Source organism: Rhinichthys klamathensis, unplaced genomic scaffold (assembly GCF_029890125.1).
Source record: "Rhinichthys klamathensis goyatoka isolate OS25496 unplaced genomic scaffold, OSU_Roscu_1.1 h1tg000220l_1, whole genome shotgun sequence".
Classification (NCBI taxonomy): Eukaryota; Metazoa; Chordata; class Actinopteri; order Cypriniformes; family Leuciscidae; genus Rhinichthys; species Rhinichthys klamathensis.
In genome coordinates, this window is record NW_026606744.1 from 750,075 (window position 1) to 774,189 (window position 24,115).

General features: G+C 37.5%; 2 protein-coding genes across 2 annotated transcripts in view; both read right to left on the reverse strand.

Moving 5' to 3' along the window:
- Positions 1-24,115, reverse strand: part of minpp1a (multiple inositol-polyphosphate phosphatase 1a) — a 224,032-nt gene that overhangs the window by 122,315 nt on the left and 77,602 nt on the right. The window lies entirely within an intron of this gene.
- The window catches only part of pdzd8 (PDZ domain containing 8), a 60,408-nt gene that overhangs the window by 8,645 nt on the left and 27,648 nt on the right, over positions 1-24,115 (reverse strand). Inside the window, exons 2-3 of the mRNA XM_056264289.1 lie at positions 23,667-23,792; positions 21,603-21,705 (exon numbers count right to left, since the gene is read on the reverse strand). Of these exons, the coding sequence (XP_056120264.1) occupies positions 21,603-21,705; positions 23,667-23,792 (229 nt within the window). The remainder of the gene's footprint in view (positions 1-21,602; positions 21,706-23,666; positions 23,793-24,115) is intronic.

The following is a 24,115-nucleotide window of genomic DNA, read 5'->3' on the forward strand; positions in this document are numbered from 1 at the left end:
AACAGTTTTCAAAAAAATATTAAACAGCACAACGGTGCTTTAACATTGATAATAATAAGAAACTGAAGACTGGAGTAATGATGCTGACAATTCAGCTTTGCCAACACAGGAATAAATTACATTTTAAAATACACTAAAATAGAAAAAAAAATTGCAATCATATTTCACAATATTACTTTTTACTGCAACCTTGGTGGTTATAAGAGACTTATTTAAAAAACAAACATATTTAACAATCTAACCAACCTCAAACTTTTGAACGATACATCAACAATATTCTATAAATAATACACAATCAAATATTTGAAATGTTGCGGGTCAATTTGACCCGTTTCGATTTTCAAGTTGTTGGAAATACTGGTTAACTTTTGTTTTTTTTCTTGATATTTTGTGACTTTTTCTCATTTATCATGATGAACATACATGCAAAGTTTCAACATGCTGATGTGTTTTGACATATACAAACAAAATTACTGTTACGTTCGTGATGTTCGCGGGTCAATTTGACCCTCATAGGCAGCCATTCAAAAGCAATTGTACAGACACAAAATAAAAACATTTATTTTCTGTATGTCAGGGCACTTCAACTCCAGTTCTAACGTGCAAGTGCATCTAAAAGTGCTCTAACCCTAACCAAACACACTTGAAAAAACTAAAATTACAGTGTTCAGAATTATTTGCAAATTACAGATGAAAATCTGTCAGACACAGATAGTAAAATAAGCTATCATTTCAATATTCAAAATATCTAAAATACCTAGCTTTTAACCAAAACTTTTATGTAGGATTTTCAAAGGGAGCTTCACAGAGCCAATAAATAAATAAAAAACATTTATTTGATGTATGTTTTTGTTATGTTTGGTTTCTCACTTCCCAGTGAGTAAATAATGAAACTAGGAAAATAGGTCTTAGGAAACTAGGGAAAGTTAACTTAGGAAAATGAAAAAATTTAATTATACAGCAAATTTTTTTTGTTCAGTTAAGATGTTCAAAGCATAAAATGTAAAAAAAAAAAATACAAAAAAAAATATATATATATATATATATGCAAAAAAAAATCAGTATACTGTTTATTTTTCAATTTTGTCAAAACAAAACTGTTTTAAAAAATGTTTTAAAAATATTTTCATAAATCATATTTTCAGATATAATGTTTTTGCAATGTTTGACAAATGTTGATATTAAAAGTTTACAGTTTGTATCTAAATCTTTGTTGTTTTTCATAGTGTGATTTTTGAGGAATTGTATTGAATCCAATTAGGGTCAATTTGACCCGGTCCATAAGGGGTGTACACAGAAATCGAACAGAACACAAGGGTTAAGTTTGCAAAGCACATATAGACGTACAAGATAATAAAAAGAACATCATTTAGTGACATCATTTTGTGTCCAATGGAAGATATCAAGTCAAATGGGTTAGGAACATGACAGTGATTAAATAATGATTTTCATTTCTGAATTATTGTTTTGAAGTAAAAAAAACAGCATCAACTTTTGATTTCATTTACTTTTCTAGTCTTTCTGATGCATCTCAAAGAAAGAATGCGTCTCTCACTCTCTCGTATGCACAGCACACACAAAAAATGCATGCAGTGAAATGCTTGGCCACCCTAACATTGCCTCTAATAAGCACAGACATCAAATCGTACTGTGCACTCAAAGAGACAGACAGATGAATAACTGCTCAGAGAAAGAAAACATGTCACACAACATCAGCCCTACACACTCACAAACACATCCCAGATCCAGCACAACCTGTACCACAAAATGGAAGGTTCCTTCTAGTCATCAGGTGTCAGTGATTGTGTACGTGTTTGTAGGTGGTAGACGTGTTACGTGCAGCGGTGTGATTGTTGACAGATTCCCATTGAAGCTATTGTGCCGAACAGACAGTTGCCTTGTGTGTACACCTGTTGCTGGAGGTGTGAGTGTGTGTGTGTTCAGCCAAACCTCCCACTCTTCATTTTTCGCTCTACCTCCATTTTTCCTGCTATCCATTTCATTCATCCTCCCACTCCCTTCATCCCCCACCTTTCTCCCTGACTGGCTTATATAAATCTAGCCTTTTCAGAGCAGGCCCTTATCATTTACTTAAGCAACGCAGGTGATAATGATGTCCAACAGAAAACACACAATTGATACACACTTTGCTTAACATTGGGGTCAGCAAACATTTGGGGTCAGTAAAACTTTTGAATGTTTCTGAAAGAAGTCTTTTATGCTTACCAAGATGGCATTTATTCAATCGAAAATACAGTAATATTGTGAAATGTGTTTCAACTGTAATGAATTTCTGTGATGGCAAAGCTGAATTTTCAGCATCATTACTCCAGTCTTCAGTGTCACATGATCCTTCAGAAATCATTCTAATATGCTGATTTGGTGCTCAAGAAACAGTTTTTATTTTGTGGAAACCAAGACACTTTTTTTTCAGGGTTCTTTGATGAAGAAAGTCCAAAGCTAAGTCCAAAAAAACAGCATTTAAATGAAACCGAAATCTTTTGTAACATTATAAATGTCATTACTCTGACTTTTAATCAATTTATGACTTTTAATCAGTTTAATGTATCCTTGCTAAAGGTTGGCAAAATTAAACCTTGGTTGAATCGGACTGTGGTTATCTAGATCAGAGCTGGTTGACAGAGTCAAACACTCGTGTGATAAATCAACAAAGAAGCAGCAGGTTTATTTTGTGCTTTGTTGAGTGAATGAGGAGTTCGGTAAAAAGATCCATCGTCACACAACGATGGAACAACTCACTGGAAATGTAATGTGGTTTGACGTGTTTCAATGACTAGAGCAAACAGTAAACTTGCTGAAGGCTGCTGCCTCGATCCTTAAACCAATACAGACGGATGAACAATCTCTGAGAAAGCACAGACCTTTTGTAAGAGCCTGTTTCTCTTTAAAATTAAAGTTTTTTTTTTCTTCAATCTGTTAGTTTTATCTGCAACCTGAGCTAACAAAATTAAAATCGACAAGCACATAGAGACTCACTCCCACCACCTGGCAAAAAGAGGAAAACACCAACCAAAGAGTAATGCCACAACAAAGAAATATATTTCTGTAAATAATATTAAAATTCATCTTTGTAGAGATGACCGAGATGATTCTAGACGAATGAGAATTCTCCATATGGTTCATTTAGTGAAAAAGATGAAAACAGAAAATTAACTATATTGTTTTGTATTTCACTTCTTACATTAAACATCTTGAATATAATTGCCCATAATAGCTGTTGATTCCACTGAAAAACACATTTTAAAGTCATTTCAGAGCAAACACATAAAAAGATGAAAAATACCAAGATATTATATTTTATCTACAGTATATTGGCCAGTTCTACTGCACAAACTCTCTGTGTCTTTCTCACACACACAATGGCTGAGTTCGGTGGCCTGATGCTGTAGTGAAAGCCGTCAGAGCAATGGTCAGTAATCGAATCATCTGGCACATGTCAGAGAGATTAGTGTTAGAGTATAGGGTAGCAGTCCCCGCAAGGCATGTACACACACACACACACACACACACACACACACACACACACACACAGCATAGAGAGCTAGCGATTAATACTTTATTTCAAATGGGGAAGAAAAAAAACATGTGAAAGAAAGGAGACTTAGACTGATCCACCCAAGTGGAGAGATGGAGGATTTTAGAAGGATCTGGTGAAAACAGAAGTGAACGTCATAGATGTTAAAAGATTACGTTTTCTCAAACCATAAATCAGACTGCAAAAATTATTTTCATAGTATTTTTCTAATTTTCCAGTACAAATACAGCATTTAAACATCCTTGGAATCATTTTCTTTGATTTGCCAAACTGCTAAATATATTAAGACTTACTTCAAGTATATTGAATTCGATTGAATTCATTCAATAGGTTACCGATGTGTAGAAAGGCCAGGTGTATAGTAAGAGTTTTGTCCCTGTATCTGTTGTCCCGAGCTCTAAATACCTAGGAAATCGGCCATTGATACGTCATGTATGCTCTCCTATGTCTTTTTTTTTTTTGTGATGTCAGCAATTTCTGTTGGTATTATGATATGTTGATGATAATTTAACATGTTATGTGTGTTTGAGTTATGTATACACCTACGTTTTTTTGCTCTGAAGGACAATTAAAAAAAATCTATCTATCTATCTATCTATCTATCTATCTATCTATTGAATTGATATCTTTATTTTTCCTACCTTATTTGGGTCTTGTGTTGAGCATTAATTTTACCAAATTTCATTAGATTTATACTTAAACAAGAAATGTATAGTTACAAATTACTAATAATTAGGAAAATTATTTTTTTGCAGCACATTCCCAAACGATCAATGCAAAATTAATACTAAAGTATGGAAAGCAAATGCCTATAAAGTGCAAAACTAATAATTTGTATTCTGATTAAAGCGACCTGAATATTGACCTCAGCAAAGGTTCTTAATGACCCCCCTTCCTCCCCTCCCTCAGTATTACACCAAAACTGCAAGGATTTATGTATCCTCAAAGTGAAAACATTTATTTTAAACTATCCCACTAGTAACAAGGTTAAAAATTAAACCGTTCAAATGTAATATTGAGAATTTTCTGAGCTTGATGAAAACTCAATTTCAAAACGTATGACAGGCGAAGCTGGCAGGAAGTGATGATAATTAAGCAAGAAGCATTGCTGAGGATTAATGCGTGTTATATTAAGTTCCCTGGTTTGAGTCACATGTAATAACTGATGGCGTGGTGGATCGTCAACACTGCCCTTTTCTGACACTGCAAATTCAATCACTCGCTCTTCTTCTTCTCACCCATCCTTCAATCCATCCAAATTAACAAAACACTCTGTCACACATAGTTACATGACAATGACATGAGGTTACCTTTATAGAAAATCTGCTTTATCCAGTTCAGTCTCAAAGTTATGAGTTAGAGGGAAACAATTTGCACTAAATATAATTCATCAATAAAAACCTTAACAAAACAAACTACCACAAATCTTCTGATTCCAAAGCAAACTTTACCACAAAATACTATACATTTTGAAAACATAGAATAAGCCTCTATTTTTTGGAAGAAACCCTTAAATATGGGTTCAGCAAGTTGCACTAATTGCTTCTCATTTTCTCTTCGTGGATAAACCTATTCTAGGAAACACTGATTTGCAAAAAAAAAAAAAATTCAAAGCTGGGATGAATGCAGTCGCGTCTCATCACGGACGGGCTGAATTTTCATGTTTCATGTTTTTGTGATTGGAGGAGGCTTTTCAGAGAGTGCCGCACAAAAGGGAGGGTTGTTATGGAGACAGAGGACATTAAAAAAACAAGACCCTTCTCATCCCTCTCATTTGCAATTGTTCACAGTGGCCACAGCGTTCTTTAACATCCGTCCGAGTCGGTTCCGTTTTTAGCGCCTTCATTGTTATTCACCCGCTCAGGATCTGTCTCCTAGTCTACATAGACCCTCCCCCAGTTTAACCCACACGCGAATGCCCCGGTAGAAAGGTAGAATGAGAATGACCAAATGAAGAGTCTCTCGTATCAGCGCTCAAAAGCCCATCCAAGTGCATCCTTATCATTCTGGCATTTTGTTTGTCATTTCCATTCTCTCAGCTTAAACTGAGTCAGTTACTTAAAAGTGGAGTTTCAAATGTCCCTTTCCCATGAAATGGGCAGCTGTCTGATACTGTCAGAAGATTCATGGCTTTACTGCAGCTCTATATTCAACAGGTGACATTTTGCTTCAAAGAGTGATGGACTTTGAACAGAGGCTTGACTGGCCCCAATCTGACTGCAAGAAATGAATGGTCAGCTGGTATCCATTGAGAACTGGGCAACGGATGAGGCCAGTGAGAAACTTCCAAATGTGTGTCAAACGCCGTCAATCCTTTTATATCAGTTTCAGCTGAAGGCCCTCAACACGGATGTCAGAAATGTGGACAAAGGAAGACACCATTGTAGTAGATTACCATCAAATAAACACCACTTATCAACCCAACGGTCCCAACCACAGACAATAACTGCTCCAGTAACAGAAACATGTTTCTGCATCAGCGTAATGAAAGAAAGAAAGAAAGAAAGAAAGAAATGAAATTAGTAAAGATAAAAATTGAGGTATAGAGGAAAAGGAGGAAGAAAAATGATGAAGGAATAAAAGACAGAAGGAAGGATGAAAATGAAAGGAAATGAAGGAAGAAAAAGAGTAAGGAAATAAGGTACATTTTTAAGGAAAGGAAATTAAGGAAGAAAGGATGTAAGGAAACAAAGGAGGAAATGAAAGGAAGAAAAAGAGGAACAAAATAAGGAAGAAGGAAGAGAACAAAGAGGAAAGTGTATACAGGAAAGTTTAGAAAAGTTGGAAAGGAAAAGAATGAGAGAGGGGAAGGGACAAAAACAAAATTACAACAAGAGAATAACAAAATAAGGAAAGGAAGAAAAGATTATGGAAGTAAATTATGTAAAGGAGTACGGAAAGGAAAAGGAAGGAAGTAAGGAGTGAAGGTAAAAGGGTAAAGAAAAGGAATAAGGGACAGGAAAGGAAAATAAAGGGAGAAAAAAAAAGCCAAACAAATAAAAGAAAAGGCAGTAGTAAGTGAAGATAACATTAGAGCCTCATGGTTCTCTCTGGTCCTGAACTGTCTGCAGCTCTCTCTCTCTCTCTCTCTCTCTCTCTGGAAGGTGCCCAGACAAGCTGAGAGCAGCAATAAACTGCATAAAAATGAGATTTAGCGGCAATATACTTCAGACTGCATCAAATCGTAGCAGCACAGACAAAGAGCAGCTGGCCTGTCAGACACCCTACTACAAACCACAATTAACTAAAAATACACCAGCAGCTGACTGCAGGCAATACATACTTCAGAACAAAGTTAAAGTCCCTCGACCCTGACCCTATACACTCGGCTAGGGAAAACTGCGCTGCTACACAACTGACTAAAGTATATTAATGCTGTCATTAGATACAAATCTTTGTGGCTGCAAAAAGTGTGCCTGTCTGTGTCTTAAGATAGAAATCCATTAAATTGATCTCCAAAATATTGATTTATTAGAAATTATCTGGTGGGTTATAACATTTCCGTTATCTGTTGCAACTTGCGTCATCTTTTAAACATAATAAAACTATGTTGTTTGTGTGTTGCATGTGTCAAGACTCTGGCAACCAGTCAGTGCGCTGCTTTTTCTGTTGTGGAGGGCATGGCTAAGATTAATTTAGCGATGGGGCTGGAATAGCCAGCAATGAGTGTTGGTGTCTGTGGTGTTGGTAATACACCCATTAGACGCTCTGTCATGCACAGGGACAGCTGTCAAATTAGTTCGATTATTGTCATTGGCACACAGAGCAAAATCAATTGGAAATACAAACGAGCAAAACAGCCTGGGAAACCCTTAAAGGCATAGTTCACCCAAAAATGAAAATTCTGTCATTAATTACCCTCATGTCGTTCCAAACCCGCAAGACTTTCGTAACACAAATAACAATCTTTTTGATGAAATCTGAGAACTTTCTCTCCCTCCATTGACAGTCTACACAACTACCACTTTGACGCTTCAAAAAGATCATAAAGTGATTGTAAAACTAATCCATATGAATCAAGCGGTTTATTCCAAATTTTCTGAGGAGACTTGATCGCTTTATATGTGGAACAGATCAATTTAGGCTTTTATTCACACATATGGCTAATGGCTGTTCATCATTTAAATCAGACAAAACACCAAACTATGACCAAAGCTGAAATCAATGCTAAAATATAGAAAACACATGCCTATATGAAGTACAAAAAAACATACACAAACTTGTCCCAAAAGCCAGTCTTTAGGGCTACCTCACTGCCCACAGAGAAGAAAATAACGTGACCGGATGCTGCGGATGAAACAGCCATCTCAGAGCCATTATAAGAGATGTCTTTATCTGAATAAGCTAAGATGAATAGGACTCTGCCCTGATATCCTGACAAAGCAGGTATACAGAGGGTTATTTGTTCTGCTTTAAAAGAGATTTAAATCTAGGTGGGCAAATGGAAACACGCCAACATGGCAGCTGGGTAACCCACACACCACAAACTGAAGGCAAAATTGAGTACAAGTACACGTGTGTGCGCATGTGCATGCGTCAAAGGAGCATTCAACAGCAAAACATCTGAGATTATCAAGCACATCACAAAAGCTGTACGGACATTACAGAAATAATTTTATAAAACACAAACCAGCATAATGCATGAAATAAAAGCCACTGATATGAAATGACAGGAGGCAGCATGTTTTAAACGTCACTCAAGACCCTCTAAAGTTTAAACAACGGTGATGGGAAAAATCCCAGTGACGGAGCTAGATTCCCATAACACACACTAACATATACATGCACAAATACACAAATAAACATAGCAAACACACCCCCTGCAGTGCTAAGTGGTATTATTTTGTTTGTAAGGAACTCACACAGACTACTTTTTGAAGAGCGAGGACAGTGATATTCACACAGTAATGTTTAATATTTTTCTAATCAATCTTGCATCTGGAATAACAATAGAAAATATTTAAAGGTGCATTGCGCAACTTTTCATGTTAAAAATACCTGTTTTTCTTCCTATACATGCTTAAAGAACTGCCTGATGGGCTGAATGAGCCCTTCTCTGCTTACTGAGATTGCCTCTATAATCCTGTACAGTAAAATATATAAGAGGGATTCGGGCTCGAATTTGAGACTGGGCGTGACGTCATGCGCGTTCACGCTCACCAGGCTGTCTCGCAAGTTTGTGTATTCGCCGGCGCCGCCATTCTCCGCATCAGCGGACAACTCGTGCGTCAAAAGTAGAAGATGGATTCAAAGAGACCGGCTTGTAGTCCACTCCAAACCCCAACGCAAACTCCACGTAAAGTAAAAAAAGAAAAGAAAAATTATGTCTAGTGCCACCAAAAGGGCCAAATTGGAGTCAGACAGGCGTCGGAGTAAGACGAGAGTCAACCTCGGGAAATGGAGAGATCTCCGGTCTGCTCTTGGTCTCAAACGGGATCTTCAGTTGGTTTTTTTCTTGATAAAACGGTAAGATATAGCCCAGTCTCTAATGTTTGATACGGCCAATCTATGTATGACAACAAATGACGATGCGTAAAATGTGTAATGCTTTAGCGTAAGCTAGATACATATACAATCAGAATTGATTTTATACCATTGTCAGTGAACAGTTTCATAAACTAGGAATTGTGTTCGGACCAACAAGGAAGAACGCCGTTGCATTGGCTATATTGTCTTTTTCGGTAAAAATAGTAAATTGTAAATCCTTTCACTGCTGTCACTGCTATCCTCAGTGCTTCTCTCCACAGTAACATCAAATTGGTCAGAGCTCGTATTCTATCAAAATGAGGAAAACGTAAAATATTTTGGTATTGTGATAAAATACATGTTAATGTGTCAATACAAGTATTGACACATTTCACATTAATGTTTGTCAGTGTGTATTGTCCCTGTCAAAATATCTACTAAATAAATCAGCGCTACATGTTGTTTAGTGATTAGCAAAACAGTTCAAGATTCTTGAGTGTAATAACATGCTGAAAAATATGACCGATAATTAGACACAAATTTTGAGTAAATTTTAACAGAAAAAGGATGTATTGTTATTGGAATATTCTCAGATCAATACAACAGGCTGAACCCCGCAAGTCTTCGGCAGCTTAGCCTGTTTTGGCTTTTATGAAAACGTCATGGTGACATTTGATTGTTTATTACCTTGAGACATTTGAGTGAACGTTGTTGACCAACCGTGTACGGTATGATTATTATTTTGAACTATTGCGAAGTAATCAATTATATTGTTCATGAACGTGTTTTCATAACAATACAATCATAGGTGGATACAGTAAACACATAAACAAAGTTTTCTACTACCCCCGTTTTCCCCTCACACATAAGAGTAATTTACTCAAATGTCTTTCCTTCCATATATTTGAAATGACTTGCAGATTTATAACTTTATTACCTCTAAAGACATTTTGGCTGTACTGTACACCAAAGATCTGTACAGCAGATGCTCCTTTAGTTATGAACAGCTCGTGCATGCGTGCGTGTGCTTGTGGTCTATGAGCGTGCACAGCTGCAGTTTCGCTTGTCGCCAGAGGGGGCGTAGTTCTGCAAAAACTCAGAAACCTGCGTTTTGCACCTTTAAGTGGAGCAAAAGCCTGATGACTGCACAGAAATGTCCACACAGAAATAAAAAAAAATGTCCCCACTGGGCATGGGTCAGAGTGGCCTGGCTGACTGGATAAAGTCTGGTTGGTAAGAGTGATGATCAGGCAGGCATCAGAGCAGATGTGCAAATATAAATCAATTCAAACACTGAAACACAAACTCGCAGATGTACTGAAAAAGAGTTACATTTTTTGACCAATGAACTTTTCCTTTTCCAGCCTTTAGCAAATAATGAATAAGAACTTTGGATAATCCTTTTTGAATTAATTAATAATCATTTAATAGAGTTTGTACACTCAATATCTATAAAAAACTTTTACAGCAGATACAAAAATATAATAATTATTTTTAATATTACATTTTTTAATAGGGTTTAAAGGTTTAAAGTATTTTGTAAATACTGCTCTTTGAGAGTGAAAACTATAAAAATGATTCTTAACAATGCATTTAAATGTTGTATATATACAGCTGTAATCAAAATTATTGGCAACATTTACAGACTTTCAGCTGTTTGCAATGAACAAATCAAACAAAAGTAATTGAAATAGCCTAACACAACAAATGTGTTCAAGTGTTTTCCCCAACTTCAAATGAAAATGCAACTTTTAATGACTTCTGCAGTCTCAAAATTATTCAACCCCCTGAATTGAATCCATCACAAAAGCACAAATCTGCAAAACAGGTGTTTTCCCAAGCACACCTGATGCAACTATAATCAAGGGCTTTATTAGTTGCACCAGGTGTGCTTGAGCTAGAACACATTAAATATCTGAACTGGCAAGGATCGTTAAGTGTCACGTTTGACTGCATGTTGGAAATATGGCTACGTCAAAAGAATGGTCCAAAGAGTTGAGAAGATATCATCACCTTCACAAACAGGATACAAAAAGATAGTGAAGGCACTAAATATTCCTAGAGACACCGTTGGAAGCATAGTTTGCAAGTTCAAAGTTAAAGGAACAGTGGTTACACTACCTGGACAGAGTAGAAGGAAGCTATCAACGGCTGCAACCAGATTACTGAGAAGGTCGGTTCAGAAAAACCCTCGAGTGACTGCAAAAGACCTGCAGCAAGACTTGGTGGCAAAGGGCACTAATGTTTTTTGCACAGTAAAGCCGGGGACACACTTAACAACTGTAAGGCCGATTATGAATGTAATTTTGATACTTACGACTGATCATGCCCAAACGTGCCGAGTCAGAGAGTCGGTGTTCACAGACGGTGTTTAAAATCTGCTCCAGTCATTGGAAACAGTCTGTAACCGTGTTCAGTTCAGTCTTAGAATGTTTCAGCTAGTCGTTAAGTGTTTCCCCGTCATAAGGCGTGTACTAAACGCATGACATAACTCCAAGACGTACACCACTACTGACCCAAAAGCACAAGAAATCAAAATCATATAAGCCACAGAAGTTTTGGGATTCTGTTCTGTGAAGCGATGAAACAGAAATGGAAATTTTTGTCCCTATGGATCAGCGGTCTGTCTGGAGGAGGAAGAATGAAGCATATGCTGAAAAGAACTCTCTGCCTACAGTTAAGCATGGTGGTGCTCAGTGATGCTCTGTGGCTGCTTTGCATCCTCTGGCACTGGAAACCTGCAGCGTGTGGAAGGCAAGATGGATTCATTGAAGTATCAGGAAATCCTAGGAGAAAACGTCATGCCGTCAGGGAGGAAGCTGGAGCTTGGGTGTCATTTGACCTTTCAACAGGACAATACCTCAAATTCCACCAAGGCTTGGTTGCAGAAGAAGTCCTGGAAGATTCTACAATGGCCATCACAGTCACCTGACTTGAACCCCATAGAAAATCTCTGGTGGGATTTGAAGGCGGCGGTTGCAGCAAGCAAAGCCAAGAATATTACTGAACTGGAGGCCATTGCTCATGAGGAATGGGCTAAGATTCCTCAGAAACGCTACCAGAAGCTGGTGTCTGGTTATACATCTCATTTGCAGCAGGTCATAACAGCAAAAGGGTGTTCTACTAAGTACTAAAGATGTTTGCCATGAAGGGGTTAAATCATTTTGAGACTGAAGTCGTCATTAAAAGTTGCATTTTCAGTTGAATTTGGGGAAACCGCTTGAAACATTTGTTGTGTTGAGCTATTTCAATTACTTTTGCTTGATTTGTTCATTGCAAACAGCTAAAAGTCAGTAAATTTTGCCAATAAACCTGATTTGCAATGGGGGTTGAATAATTTTGATTACAACTGTATATACCGTAAAACTTCAAATAGTAGCCCGGGCTTTTATTTACCCAAATCGTCGAACTGCACCGGCTTGTATTTGAGACAGGCGTCTATATGAGACAGGCCTTTATAATTTAGTGTTGAGATGTTGTTCATTGAGTGTATAGGCCTGTCTCTAATCTCTAAAAATCTCCAAATGCTCCACGTGAAACTGCGGTCTTCCGACCTTTTACTATCGCGTCAATTGATTTTGATTAATATGCGCGAGGGAGAGAGAGCAAGACAGCGCTCGTTGTTTCTCTCTCTATGCTCGTAACGCGCCCTGTCAAGCACAGCAGTAATTCTATTCTACATCACTCATCGATCAAAAAAAGGCTTTGGAGGGACAAAAATGTGCTTTGGCGGCCGCCAAAAAGCGGGCAATCTGGCGGTTTTAGAGGATTAAATACAACCCGAAACTAAAAAACAGACCCGGCCTCTATTTGAGACCGGCCTTTATTTACCCAAACCTGCAGCCACACCAGGCGTGTAAAAGAGACAGGCGTCTATTTGGGACTCGGCTATTATTTGAAGTTTTACGGTATATACACTCACCCAATTTCTCATTAATGCAATTATCTAATCAACCAATCACATGGCAGTTGCTTCAATGCATTTAGGGGTGTGCTCCTGGTCAAGACAATCTCCTGAACTCCAAACTGAATGTCAGAATGGGAAAGAAAGGTGATTTAAGCAATTTTGAGCGTGGCATGGTTGTTGGTGCCAGACGGGCCGGTCTGAGTATTTCACAATCTGCTCAGTTACTGGGATTTTCACGCACAACCATTTCTAGGGTTTACAAAGAATGGTGTGAAAAGGGAAAAACATCCCGTATGCGGCAGTCCTGTGGGCGAAAATGCCTTGTTGATGCTAGAGGTCAGAGGAGAATGGGCCGATTGATTCAAGCTGATAGAAGAGCAACTTTGACTGAAATAACCACTCGTTACAACCGAGGTATGCAGCAAAGCATTTGTGAAGCCACAACACGCACAACCTTGAGGCGGATGGGCTACAACAGCAGAAGACCCCACCGGGTACCACTCATCTCCACTACAAATATGAAAAAGAGGCTACAATTTGCAAGAGCTCCCCAAAATTGGACAGTTGAAGACTAAAATGTTGCCTGGTCTGATGAGTCTCGATTTCTGTTGAGACATTCAGATGGTAGAGTCAGAATTTGGCGTAAACAGAATGAGAACATGGATCCATCATGCCTTGTTACCACTGTGCAGGCTGGTGGTGGTGGTGTAATGGTGTGGGGGATGTTTTCTTGGCACACTTTAGGCCCCTTAGTGCCAATTGGGCATCGTTTAAATGCCATGGCCTACCTGAGCATTGTGTCTGACCATGTCCAACCCTTTATGGCCACCATGTACCCATCCTCTGATGGCTACTTACAGCAGGATAATGCACCATGTCACAAAGCTCGAATCATTTCAAATTGGTTTCTTGAACATGACAATGAGTTCACTGTACTAAAATGGCCCCCACAGTCACCAGATCTCAACCCAATAGAGCATCTTTGGGATGTGGTGGAACGGGAGCTTCGTGCCCTGGATGTGCGTCCCACAAATCTCCATCACCTGCAAGATGCTATCCTATCAATATGGGCCAACATTTCTAAAGAACGCTTTCAATACCTTGTTGAATCAATGCCACGTAGAATTAAGGCAGTTCTGAAGGCGAAAGGGGGTCAAACACAGTATTAGTATGGTGTTCCTAATAATCCTTTAGGTGAGTGTATTAGGGCTGGGCAAGTTAACGCGTTATTAGCGCGTTAACGCATTTATTAATTAATGCCGTCAATTTTTTTATCGCACGTTAACGCATTTTTTTTTTTTTTTTTTGAAAGTCTGTTGCTCACTGGCTCTGAATACACATAGGCCTACAGTCAAAGTCAAACCATGGATCAGGGGTGGGATGTTGGTCAGCCAGCAAATAACCCACCCAAACAAGCAGTGGAGAGGCTTTGGCAGGTTTTCTCAGGTGAACAGAAAGGGAGACAGCGCTCCGCGAGTGAATGACAGGCGCTCTATGGATAGTAACCATGGCAACGGCTTCTGTGCGCTACGCAGCTGTAGCCTTTTTAACTTAAATTAAAATTATACATAACTTTACCTGATAGGCCTGCGTTTAGTTTAGCGGAGATGCTCTACCATGTGAATTCCCTTCTGTTGATGACGTCCTGATAACTTTTTAGATTGGGAAACTCACAAACAGCGAGCCGAGGTCCAGTCTCTACCAATGATTTGTGCTGCGCGTCGTGTAGCTACAAAAATAGACAATTCAACTTCGGCAACAGGAGAGCGCGGGCGCGTGCGTGAGGCGAGCATGACCGCAACAGTTTCACAGGAACGCACCCGCTTGTCGCTGCACCTGTGCTCGACCACTTCACCGCACTCTAGGCTGATTTATACTTCTGCATCGGACCTACGCCGGAGCCTCTACGCTATAGACTACGCGTTGGTTTTTATTTATACTTCTGCGTCGTTGTCCCCCTTGACGCGCAATTACACATGCAGAGGGAGCATGCATGTGAACCTGAGGAGCGGTTCTAGCAATCACAGCGCTTGCAGTACGCGTAGAATTGACGCATTGTTACATTTTTGGAGAGGTGCATGTCAGGGTACGCGCGCTACACGCAGCAGGTACGTAGCTACGGCGTGAGTTCGGCAGAAGTATAAATTGGGCTTTACATCTGTTTAATGTAATCTTAGTGTACGTGGGAAACCATGTCATGACCAAACCTAAGCTACTATCAGAGAAGTAACGTTGGTCGACTTATATCTGTGGTAGTGGTCATGACCTCTGACTACATAGACTGTTTCTGCTGCTCCCTGAGAAAAGATACCTGTTGATACCTGTTCAGAAAAAAAAACAAGAAAACTGGACTCGTTTTAACAAGCTAGATTAAAGGTAATGCCCTGGCATGTGGCATAGCTTTGTTTTAATATTTGATTTGATTACATTAATGTTTAAGTTGAGATTTACAATAAATATTTTATTGCTACTGTAAAGGTAATACTGCTGGTATAAAGCACCTTGTTTGTTTAAAGTTTTTGTAAACCACATGTTATTGCACTTTTGTGTATATAGCAGTACATTTAAATCAAAAGTGCGCAATACACTACTTTAGAATTCATTATTCACTCTTGCGCGTAACAATGTGATTAATCGTGATTAATCGCAATAAATTCATGTGATTAATCGCGATTAAAATGTTTAATCGTTGCCCAGCACTAATATATATATATATATATATATATATATATATATATATATATATATATATATATATATATATATATATATATATATATCATCAGGGACGTTGGATGGGTTTATAATAAGAGTGTTCGCTCTAGACAGTGTAAACTGCTCAGCTGCTTACTCTCATGACACATGGCAACAACACTAGGGCTGCAACGATTAGTCGACGTTGTCGACAACGTCGACAATAAAAATTTGTCGACAAATATCTTTGTTGTCGAGTAGTCGTTTGATCTCACGTGACCTAATGTAAGGGCCAGCAATCCCGCGATTTGACCGCTACGGCGCTGCAGCGCTAGAGTGTATTGCAGCCCTTACAAATGCTATTGCGATAGAAGAATAAACAGCGCGAATTATGACAGTGCAAACGAATCCGAACTAGCAAGGTTTAGGTTTGGGAAAGTTTCACAAAACTTCAAATCAAGAATGCTGTCGTGTGCAATTTTCACGGGAGCACAACATGCATGTTGGGGTGCAAGAGGAAACATCCCGGCAAAAGAGGAGCCGGTGAGAAGTGAGTGTTCTCCAGCTGGAGCTTACTAACCAGCGGTAAATCTCTCTTTATTAGAGAATGCAATACTACTAATAATAGTAATAATATTATCAATAGTAATATAATTACAGTAATGTGATGACTTATTTTGTATAGAATAAATCTTGATCGAGCTTAGGAGTCAGGGCTGTTTTTATTATTGTAACTATTAGTATATTAGGTATTATTATAGTCTTATCACTTGCCTGTATTTTGTTCAATAATCATGAAGACTTACAAAACGAGATGTTATATCCTTCCTATGATATAGGAAGAATATCATGGCAGTTACTTTTTCATACTATAAATTAAAAGGTGAATGAGAAAGTCTCTGTCAGCTCAATTGTCATGTAAAAAAAGATTGTAATTTTATAATTATAATAATTGTTTGCAGATTAATATTTTACCATTCTTTGTGTCCTGAAGTAAATGTCCCTTTTTCTGTTTCAGTTCTAAGAAAAGCAGTGGGCCTATTAAACAATGCTTAGAGAGCATTTGTGTGTGATTTGAGTTGGACCGACATCTGAAAACTTAAAGAGAATGACCTGTTTAGTTGGCTCAAAGTTCATTAAAACAACTATTTCAAAAGCTGAAGTGATTTTCTTTTTTATATTATAATTAGAATATGTATAACTCAATGTTTTAAATAATTGAAAAAGCTGAATAATCGTTCCAAACTTACTGATTAGTCTGCGAAATAATCGACGATTAGTCGATTAATCGTTCTAATAATCGTTAGATTAATCGATTATCAAAATAATCGTTTGTTGCAGCCCTAAACAACACAGCTAAAAGTTTCCTTTATTTGACTATTTATTGAAAGTAGCCACCATTTACCTGTTGATGCCTTCACAAGCACCCGTAAAAGCTGTTGAGTCATGAGGAATCCGCAAAAGGGCGGGGGTTTGCAAAATATGTCGTATTTTTGTAATTACGCTACGTGGCACTAATGCCGCAGAAACTACATGCTACGGCGCATCAGCACGCATCTAAATCAGAGGCGATAAATAAGAAACACCATAGCAGGCGTCAATTCAAATGTATGCCAGAAGTGTTTTTTTATTAAGAATTAAAAATAAGTATAATAATAAATATTAGTAGCCTATTATAAATATAAGTAAAATATCATTAGAATAAATTATAAAGTATAATAATAATTATTATTATTATTATTCTTTTAAAAATAAGTTATAATTAAAAAGCTGCTGTGGATCCGCTTTCCCGGAACTAGTGGCAGAATTGAAGAAAATTACCGTTGTTTGGCAAATAAATAAATGACTAAGAGTTACATATGTATTGCTAACATTTTATCATGTAAGCTTTATGGTACACCATAAAAAAGGGAATTTATAGTAATTTATAGGGTTAATACTAAATCAGCGAGTCCATGAATGGCTTGGGTATGCAGAGCATTCGCTGGTTATATTGACCCCACGCCACTGATTTATATAATGTTAGATGTAATGTAATAATTATTAATGTTAAAAACATTTAATTAATTTAGAGCTCTTCTTTGCATGGACATTCCTTGCAGTCTCTAAAATCTCTAGATGGCCACGTACACTGAGGTGTGCTGGAAATGGGCATCGGCGGGTGGGCGAGGCGGTGCAGGTCGATGGTGAGAGCGGCTGGAAGATAAGAACAAATGAAAAAAGACCCCAGAGGCTCAGTATCACTTACTTATTACTGATAGCGGTGTTAGCCTCTCTGCACCAGAGCCGTAGGCTAAGAAAACATGCTTTAACACTTTAGTGTTTAGATTGTGTTAAAAAACAATCCCCCAGCATGCACACGAAGACAAAAGTGCTATGATCTCATGCACAAGTTTTTTTGGGCACATACCATGGTTATAACCAGAAGTACCATGTAAATACCCATGTATATGAACAGTTGCACCTGCACTTATGAAATCACAGTGCTGTTTTTTGCAATGTAAAAATGTAAAATTACAATGGTACAATTACAAAATTAGTTAAGGATATGAGGAGTGTAATTGAGAGAGGTGGAAAAAAAAAACAAAGAGAGGAAAGAGATATCATGTGGAGTGAGAGAGAAAGAGAAGGGTGGGAGTGGGAGAAGAACATGAGAGAGAGAGGGAAAGAAAACAATGACCTTTTCCAGATGATATCTGTACTAATCCTGTGTTTGAATCCCTGCTGAGGTCTTGGAATCTGGGGGTCTGGGGGAAGCTGATAAAAACGCACAGCGACCAATGTGCATCTGCATCTCCGTGCACAATTTTGTATTTCAAACAAACATGCATACTCAAACACACACTTATGCATGCATGCACACACACTACATAAAAAGTCATCCAAACACAACATTGCAAGTCATTAGTGATGGGACTGGTTAATGCTAAATATGTGAACCCTTAAATCAATGAAGAGTCATCAAGCATATGAACACATGCAGTGTCAGTGCTGGTGCAAGCCTGTTATAGTGATTAGAGATCTCTTACACACTCATAAACACAGCCCCACACACACACAAAGTCTGGGTCATTGTGCTTCTTAATTAATTAGAGTCTACAGCCACACACAAAGAAATCTATTCTAGTTTCAGTTCAGCGATTCATTTCAGATGTACAGGTATTATTGTACTTTTAAAAATTGAGAAGTAGTAAAAACACAAACAAATAAATAAAATGGTCAGTAAGATGTTTTTTTTTTTTTTTAAGAAATGCATACTTTCATTGAACAAGGATGCATTAAATTGATCAAAAATGACATTAAAAGTCTGGGGGGAAAAACAGTCAAAATAAAGCGAATATTTATCACATAAATGCAGACTTGGTGAGCATAAGGGCTACTTTAAAAAATGTTTTATATATATATATATATATATATATATATATATATATATATATATACACACACACACACACACACACATAGTATATATGTGTGTCTGTGTGTGTTTTCCTCCAGTTTGCATTTATAATGGAGTTTATACATCTCTACTTCAAAATATATAGATAACAAACTAGTATTACCAAGATCTGATATCATGGTATAAGTGATTTTCTAATATCAAAATAAGTGGTATACAATCACGAATCACAATATGGTTCTTTTTGCTAGAAATTTAACTTTTTATATTGCCATATATTAATGGTTATGAATATTCCATTGGATTAAATACTTATCACATGAAAGGTGCTTCATCCCATTTGATTACTTTCTACTTTAATATCTTTTGGATTGTGTCCAAAAGTTGCTAAGATTATTCATAACAAATGAATGATGAATCTGGCATCAGTGCACAAACAGCTCCAACATTACTTAATAGCCACATTAAAAACAAAAGACTCACAGTAATAGATAACAAATCGCATTGGATGAGCTGCTGTACAATAGCTGATCTACGAACACCTGTGAACGTAGTTCAGTTCAGAAATCTATATTACTTCAAGTTGTGACTGACATGTAAACAACCCACTCTTTCTACACCGGAAGTGAGCTTGGTGAGAGCCTAAATAAAATGACTAGAATGAAGCCATTTAAGTTGACATTTTCTGTCTGCCGTCATTGACTGCTTTGATAAGCCGCAGTTGTCAGGTAGAAAATGAAAGGGTTTATGCAAAATATGCATTCGTTTAAATCAATAGTCAATAACGCGTTTGTCCTTCCTCCAAAAGGAAGACAAATAGACATCTATAATAGAGAGATTACAAATTTATTATGGAGAAGGCACTTCACAAAGCTGCCCATTTTGGTAAACAAGAAAATAAGAAACAAGCTGCTGAACTAAAAAAATAAATGCATAGATTTTCTATGCAATAAAGCACAGCCAACATCCACTTTTTGTACTGAATGAAAACAACTTCATGAAGAACAAATGAGCAACACTAACTCCCACCAAAACAACGGTTGACCTCGCATATTACTGCGTCATTTCTAATGATGACAAATACACACTTCCTGAACATTTTCCCATGACAACTAGCATTCACAAACAACACCCCCAGGAGTGAAGACATATTTATTTTCCCAAGTAATTTCAACCTGTACTGTAGAGCTGTGCTGCACATCATTATCTCCGGTTTCTTACTTTTGCCAAAACTAAAATGAATAGCAAATAATTATAGTTTAATTGTAGCTGGATATTTACTGGTTCATCTATCTATCCTTGACCTGTGCTACAGACAACAGTGGGTGTATGCTTGTGCTTGTATTTATTAATGCATATCAAATAGGGATGGCCCGATACCGATACTGGCATCGGGGATCGGGCCGATACTGTCCTAATATACTCGTACTCGTACTCATAAAAATTCGCCGATACCACGTACATTTTGCAAAACAAAACTGGCCGCCGCGAGTGCTTTGTCGAGGTGAACTGAGGCATAGGAAAGTATAATGTCGGCGGTTTGGGCTCATTTCAAGATAAGGGATGATGACAACAGCAAGGCAGACTGTGAGTTATGTTCAGCTAAGGTGTCGAGAGGAGGGAAAGAAAGTACATCGTTTAACACCAGCAATCTAATTAAACATCTGAAGACGCATCATAGATCTGATGGCCGAGCGCGCGCACGGGCGGTAATGCACTCACTCTGTGTGTGCGGGTTACGGGAGAATAAAACGATTCGCGGGACTCCCGCAAACTAGAAATATCTATGAATAAAACATAAAAACTAAAAGAATTTTATTTATCTCTTGCAGAAAAGCAACAAGAACAACTACAACAAAATAGAAACGATTTACAGGACAGAGTTTCTATTCATAACATGGTTACAGCGTTGAGCGATGTAGCCAATCACAGACATATGTGTTGATTTCTGGAACGCAATGGCCAATCAGAAGCATTTAAGATAGACTCCCCTCACCGCTCAAAACGGACTTTTTTGTTCAGTGCTGAATTCTGTATGCTGGCAAATCCTCTAATTATAACAAACAAAGTGTGGATATTATGAAAGATTGATTGTGCAGTCAGCTTCATTGATAATAACAGAGATGTGTGAGATGGCGATGAACTGTCAGCTTTTAGAATTTATTAAGCGAGCGCACTTTGCGCGCATTCAGTCATGCCAGACCATGCACGCAGTAGCCTGCTTGCTTTTATGTTAAATTAACAGTGGTTTGTGTGTTAATACATTTATTATTTTACTAATTTTTTTTTCTTTTTAGACTTGTTAAAACAAGCAGAGAAGAAAATAAAAACAGTCTTCTAACCTGTGTTCTAAAATAGTCGTCTTCTTTTCTGGGAGCCTATTACTTTTGCGGTAGAAATATCGGTATCGGTACTCGGTATCGGCAAGTACACAAATGTAAATACTCGTACTCGTATCGGTTTGAAAAAAAATGGTATCGGGCCATCCCTAATATCAAACATGCATGTTTGTGCATATGTGCAGCAAACATCCTGCAGTGCCCTCAGGCAGAGAGAAGCACATGCATGTGTACGTGTACCTCTTTGATGGAGCTGCGAGTCTTTTCCCGCCACTCATCAGAGCTGAGCTCTAAGGTGCAGTGAACATATGTCTCCCTTTCATAAGAGCCCAGGATGAACAACCTATAGAGACAACACAGAGAAAAGTCACTTTCAATTATTTAACAATACCACTATGTTTCACAACATTAATATATACAATAACTGAATAGGTGTTAGGACAGAGAAATTAAAAAGGAAATTGTGTTTTAATAAAATGATCTAAAGAAATGAATAGGCTAAATTTAGCTCTGAAACCTGATCAAAAGTCATTCAATAACAATTTATAAAGCTAATACTGCCATCTGCTGGCTAACATAGCTAACTAACATTTTCATTACAAGCACTAAGCAGCATTAATGGCTATAAAATTACATTATAATATATTCATTACCATTCAAAAGTTTGGAGCCAGTAAGATTTATTTTTGAATTATTCATTTTATTAATAGTAATCAGCCAGGGATTATGCAGTAATTTAATCAAAAATGACAGTAAAGATATGTTACAAAATATTTTTTTAAATGCTTTTTAACATCATATTCAATGATGTTTCACAGATTCAACATTGATATAAAATAAGAATATTAGAATGATTTCTGAAGGATCATGTGACACTGAAGACTGCAGTATTGATGCTGAAAATTCAGCTTTGCCATCACAGTAATACAATTACATTTATGACATTAAAATAGAAAAGTTATTTTAAATTGTAAAAAATATTTACTGTTATGACTATTATTTTTGACCAAATGAATGCAAATCAATTGATTTCATCACATTTGTAACTCTAAAGCAGAGGTGCCAATCCTGCTCTTGGATGGATGTTGGCTCTCCAGGAACAGGAGCAGGATGTCACTCCTGTTCGAAACGCTGATCAAATTATAGTGCACTGTTGCCCTCTGATGGTGGAAAGGCCTCAGCACAGTTGAGACATAAACTGACCAGCGCAAACACACTGGATGGCGATTTAACAGCAAGTTTACCATACTCTTAAACGTAATGCAACATGCAAAGATCCAGTGTGCAGACTATGAACTGTGTGTGTGTCCATTCATCAGGGCTGAGCTGGGTTTGTAATTGTCAGAGGCTCTGCATTATTAATGGAAGCCTATTACAAACACTATTGTAGTCTGTTACTAATCTGACAAAAAAAAAAAAAAAAAAACAGACACACAATGGTAAAAAGAATGCTGTGTGTGTGTGTGTGTTCTCAAACACAGCAGCTTGCAAACGGGCCATTTCTAAGTTCATTGGCTTAGAATGTTATGGCCGTCTATGAGTTTTGTGTCCCAAAAGAATAAGAAAACAGAAACAGCATACCCTTAACAGATACCTATATTTTCATATTCTTCATATAAATGTCATTGTACTATATGCAGTTTTATATGTACCACCAATTTGAACAAATGTGTGAGTAAAAAGAACTAAAGAAAACAAAGGCAAGTGTATAAGCGCACAGCTACAGAATAGAAGCTATAACTGTCTACACCAAACGCGAGCGGCACCACAAAAACAAATCGAACCCATTATAAGCAGTTATGCTGTCTACACTTGATGGGGTGCAATGCAACAACAAATTCCCAACTGTAAACTGATGCCCCATTCTATTTCTGACGTACTTCAAGCGCTCACACTACTTCTGATAGGAAGAACAAAGTAACAGGAGTAATAGGAGTAACAGAACAAACTTAAATTGATATGCCTGCGATGACAATGTACTTTTCATGTACATTACAATGTTGTGGCGCCTAAATTCACTTGCAGCATTTAAAATAATTGATTTGATTTTTTAGGGTTTATTTGTAATATTATTTAAACACTATAATGTGTGATACCAAATTCAAATTCAATATTAATTTGAATATCGGCCACAAAATGAAAATAATTACCTGCTTGCACTGGCCATAATTTTGATAACGCATCCCTATTTTTACCTAGTAAAGTGTGCTTCCTAACACCTTATGTTTTATTTATTTATAGAAAAAAAATATTAAAAAGGTAAATGTTGATTGTGTTAAACACAGCAACAGGTCTCTGCCCTACCTGCTACATTCAACAAGTGTGACACGTAGACGCCCCTCCACCAATAGTGTGTCTCGGATGGAGATGTCCAGGTCACATGATGACGTCAAAGGTGGCTGCACTTGGAAAGGAAAAAAGGGCTTGTACCTGTCAATCAAAAACAGACAAAATCATTAGACAAATCAACAATCAGTCTTTCCATAAATAATCCTTGCTTTTCACATATTACTGTATGTTCAATATTGCACAATAGTAAGTCATGACTTGAATACTGAGGTCAACAGGAAACGTTTGCCAAGTCAACGGTCATTTTGTGTGTGTGTAACCCATTCACCCTGCCGTAACAGGGAAAACAAGCATTTCAGTTGTTTGTTTTGTCCTTCCACACAGAACACTTCAGGGGCTCAGAACAGAACAGTGTGTAAAGAGCAGAAGAACAGGTTCAGTTGAATACAGCTGCAAGGAGTTTA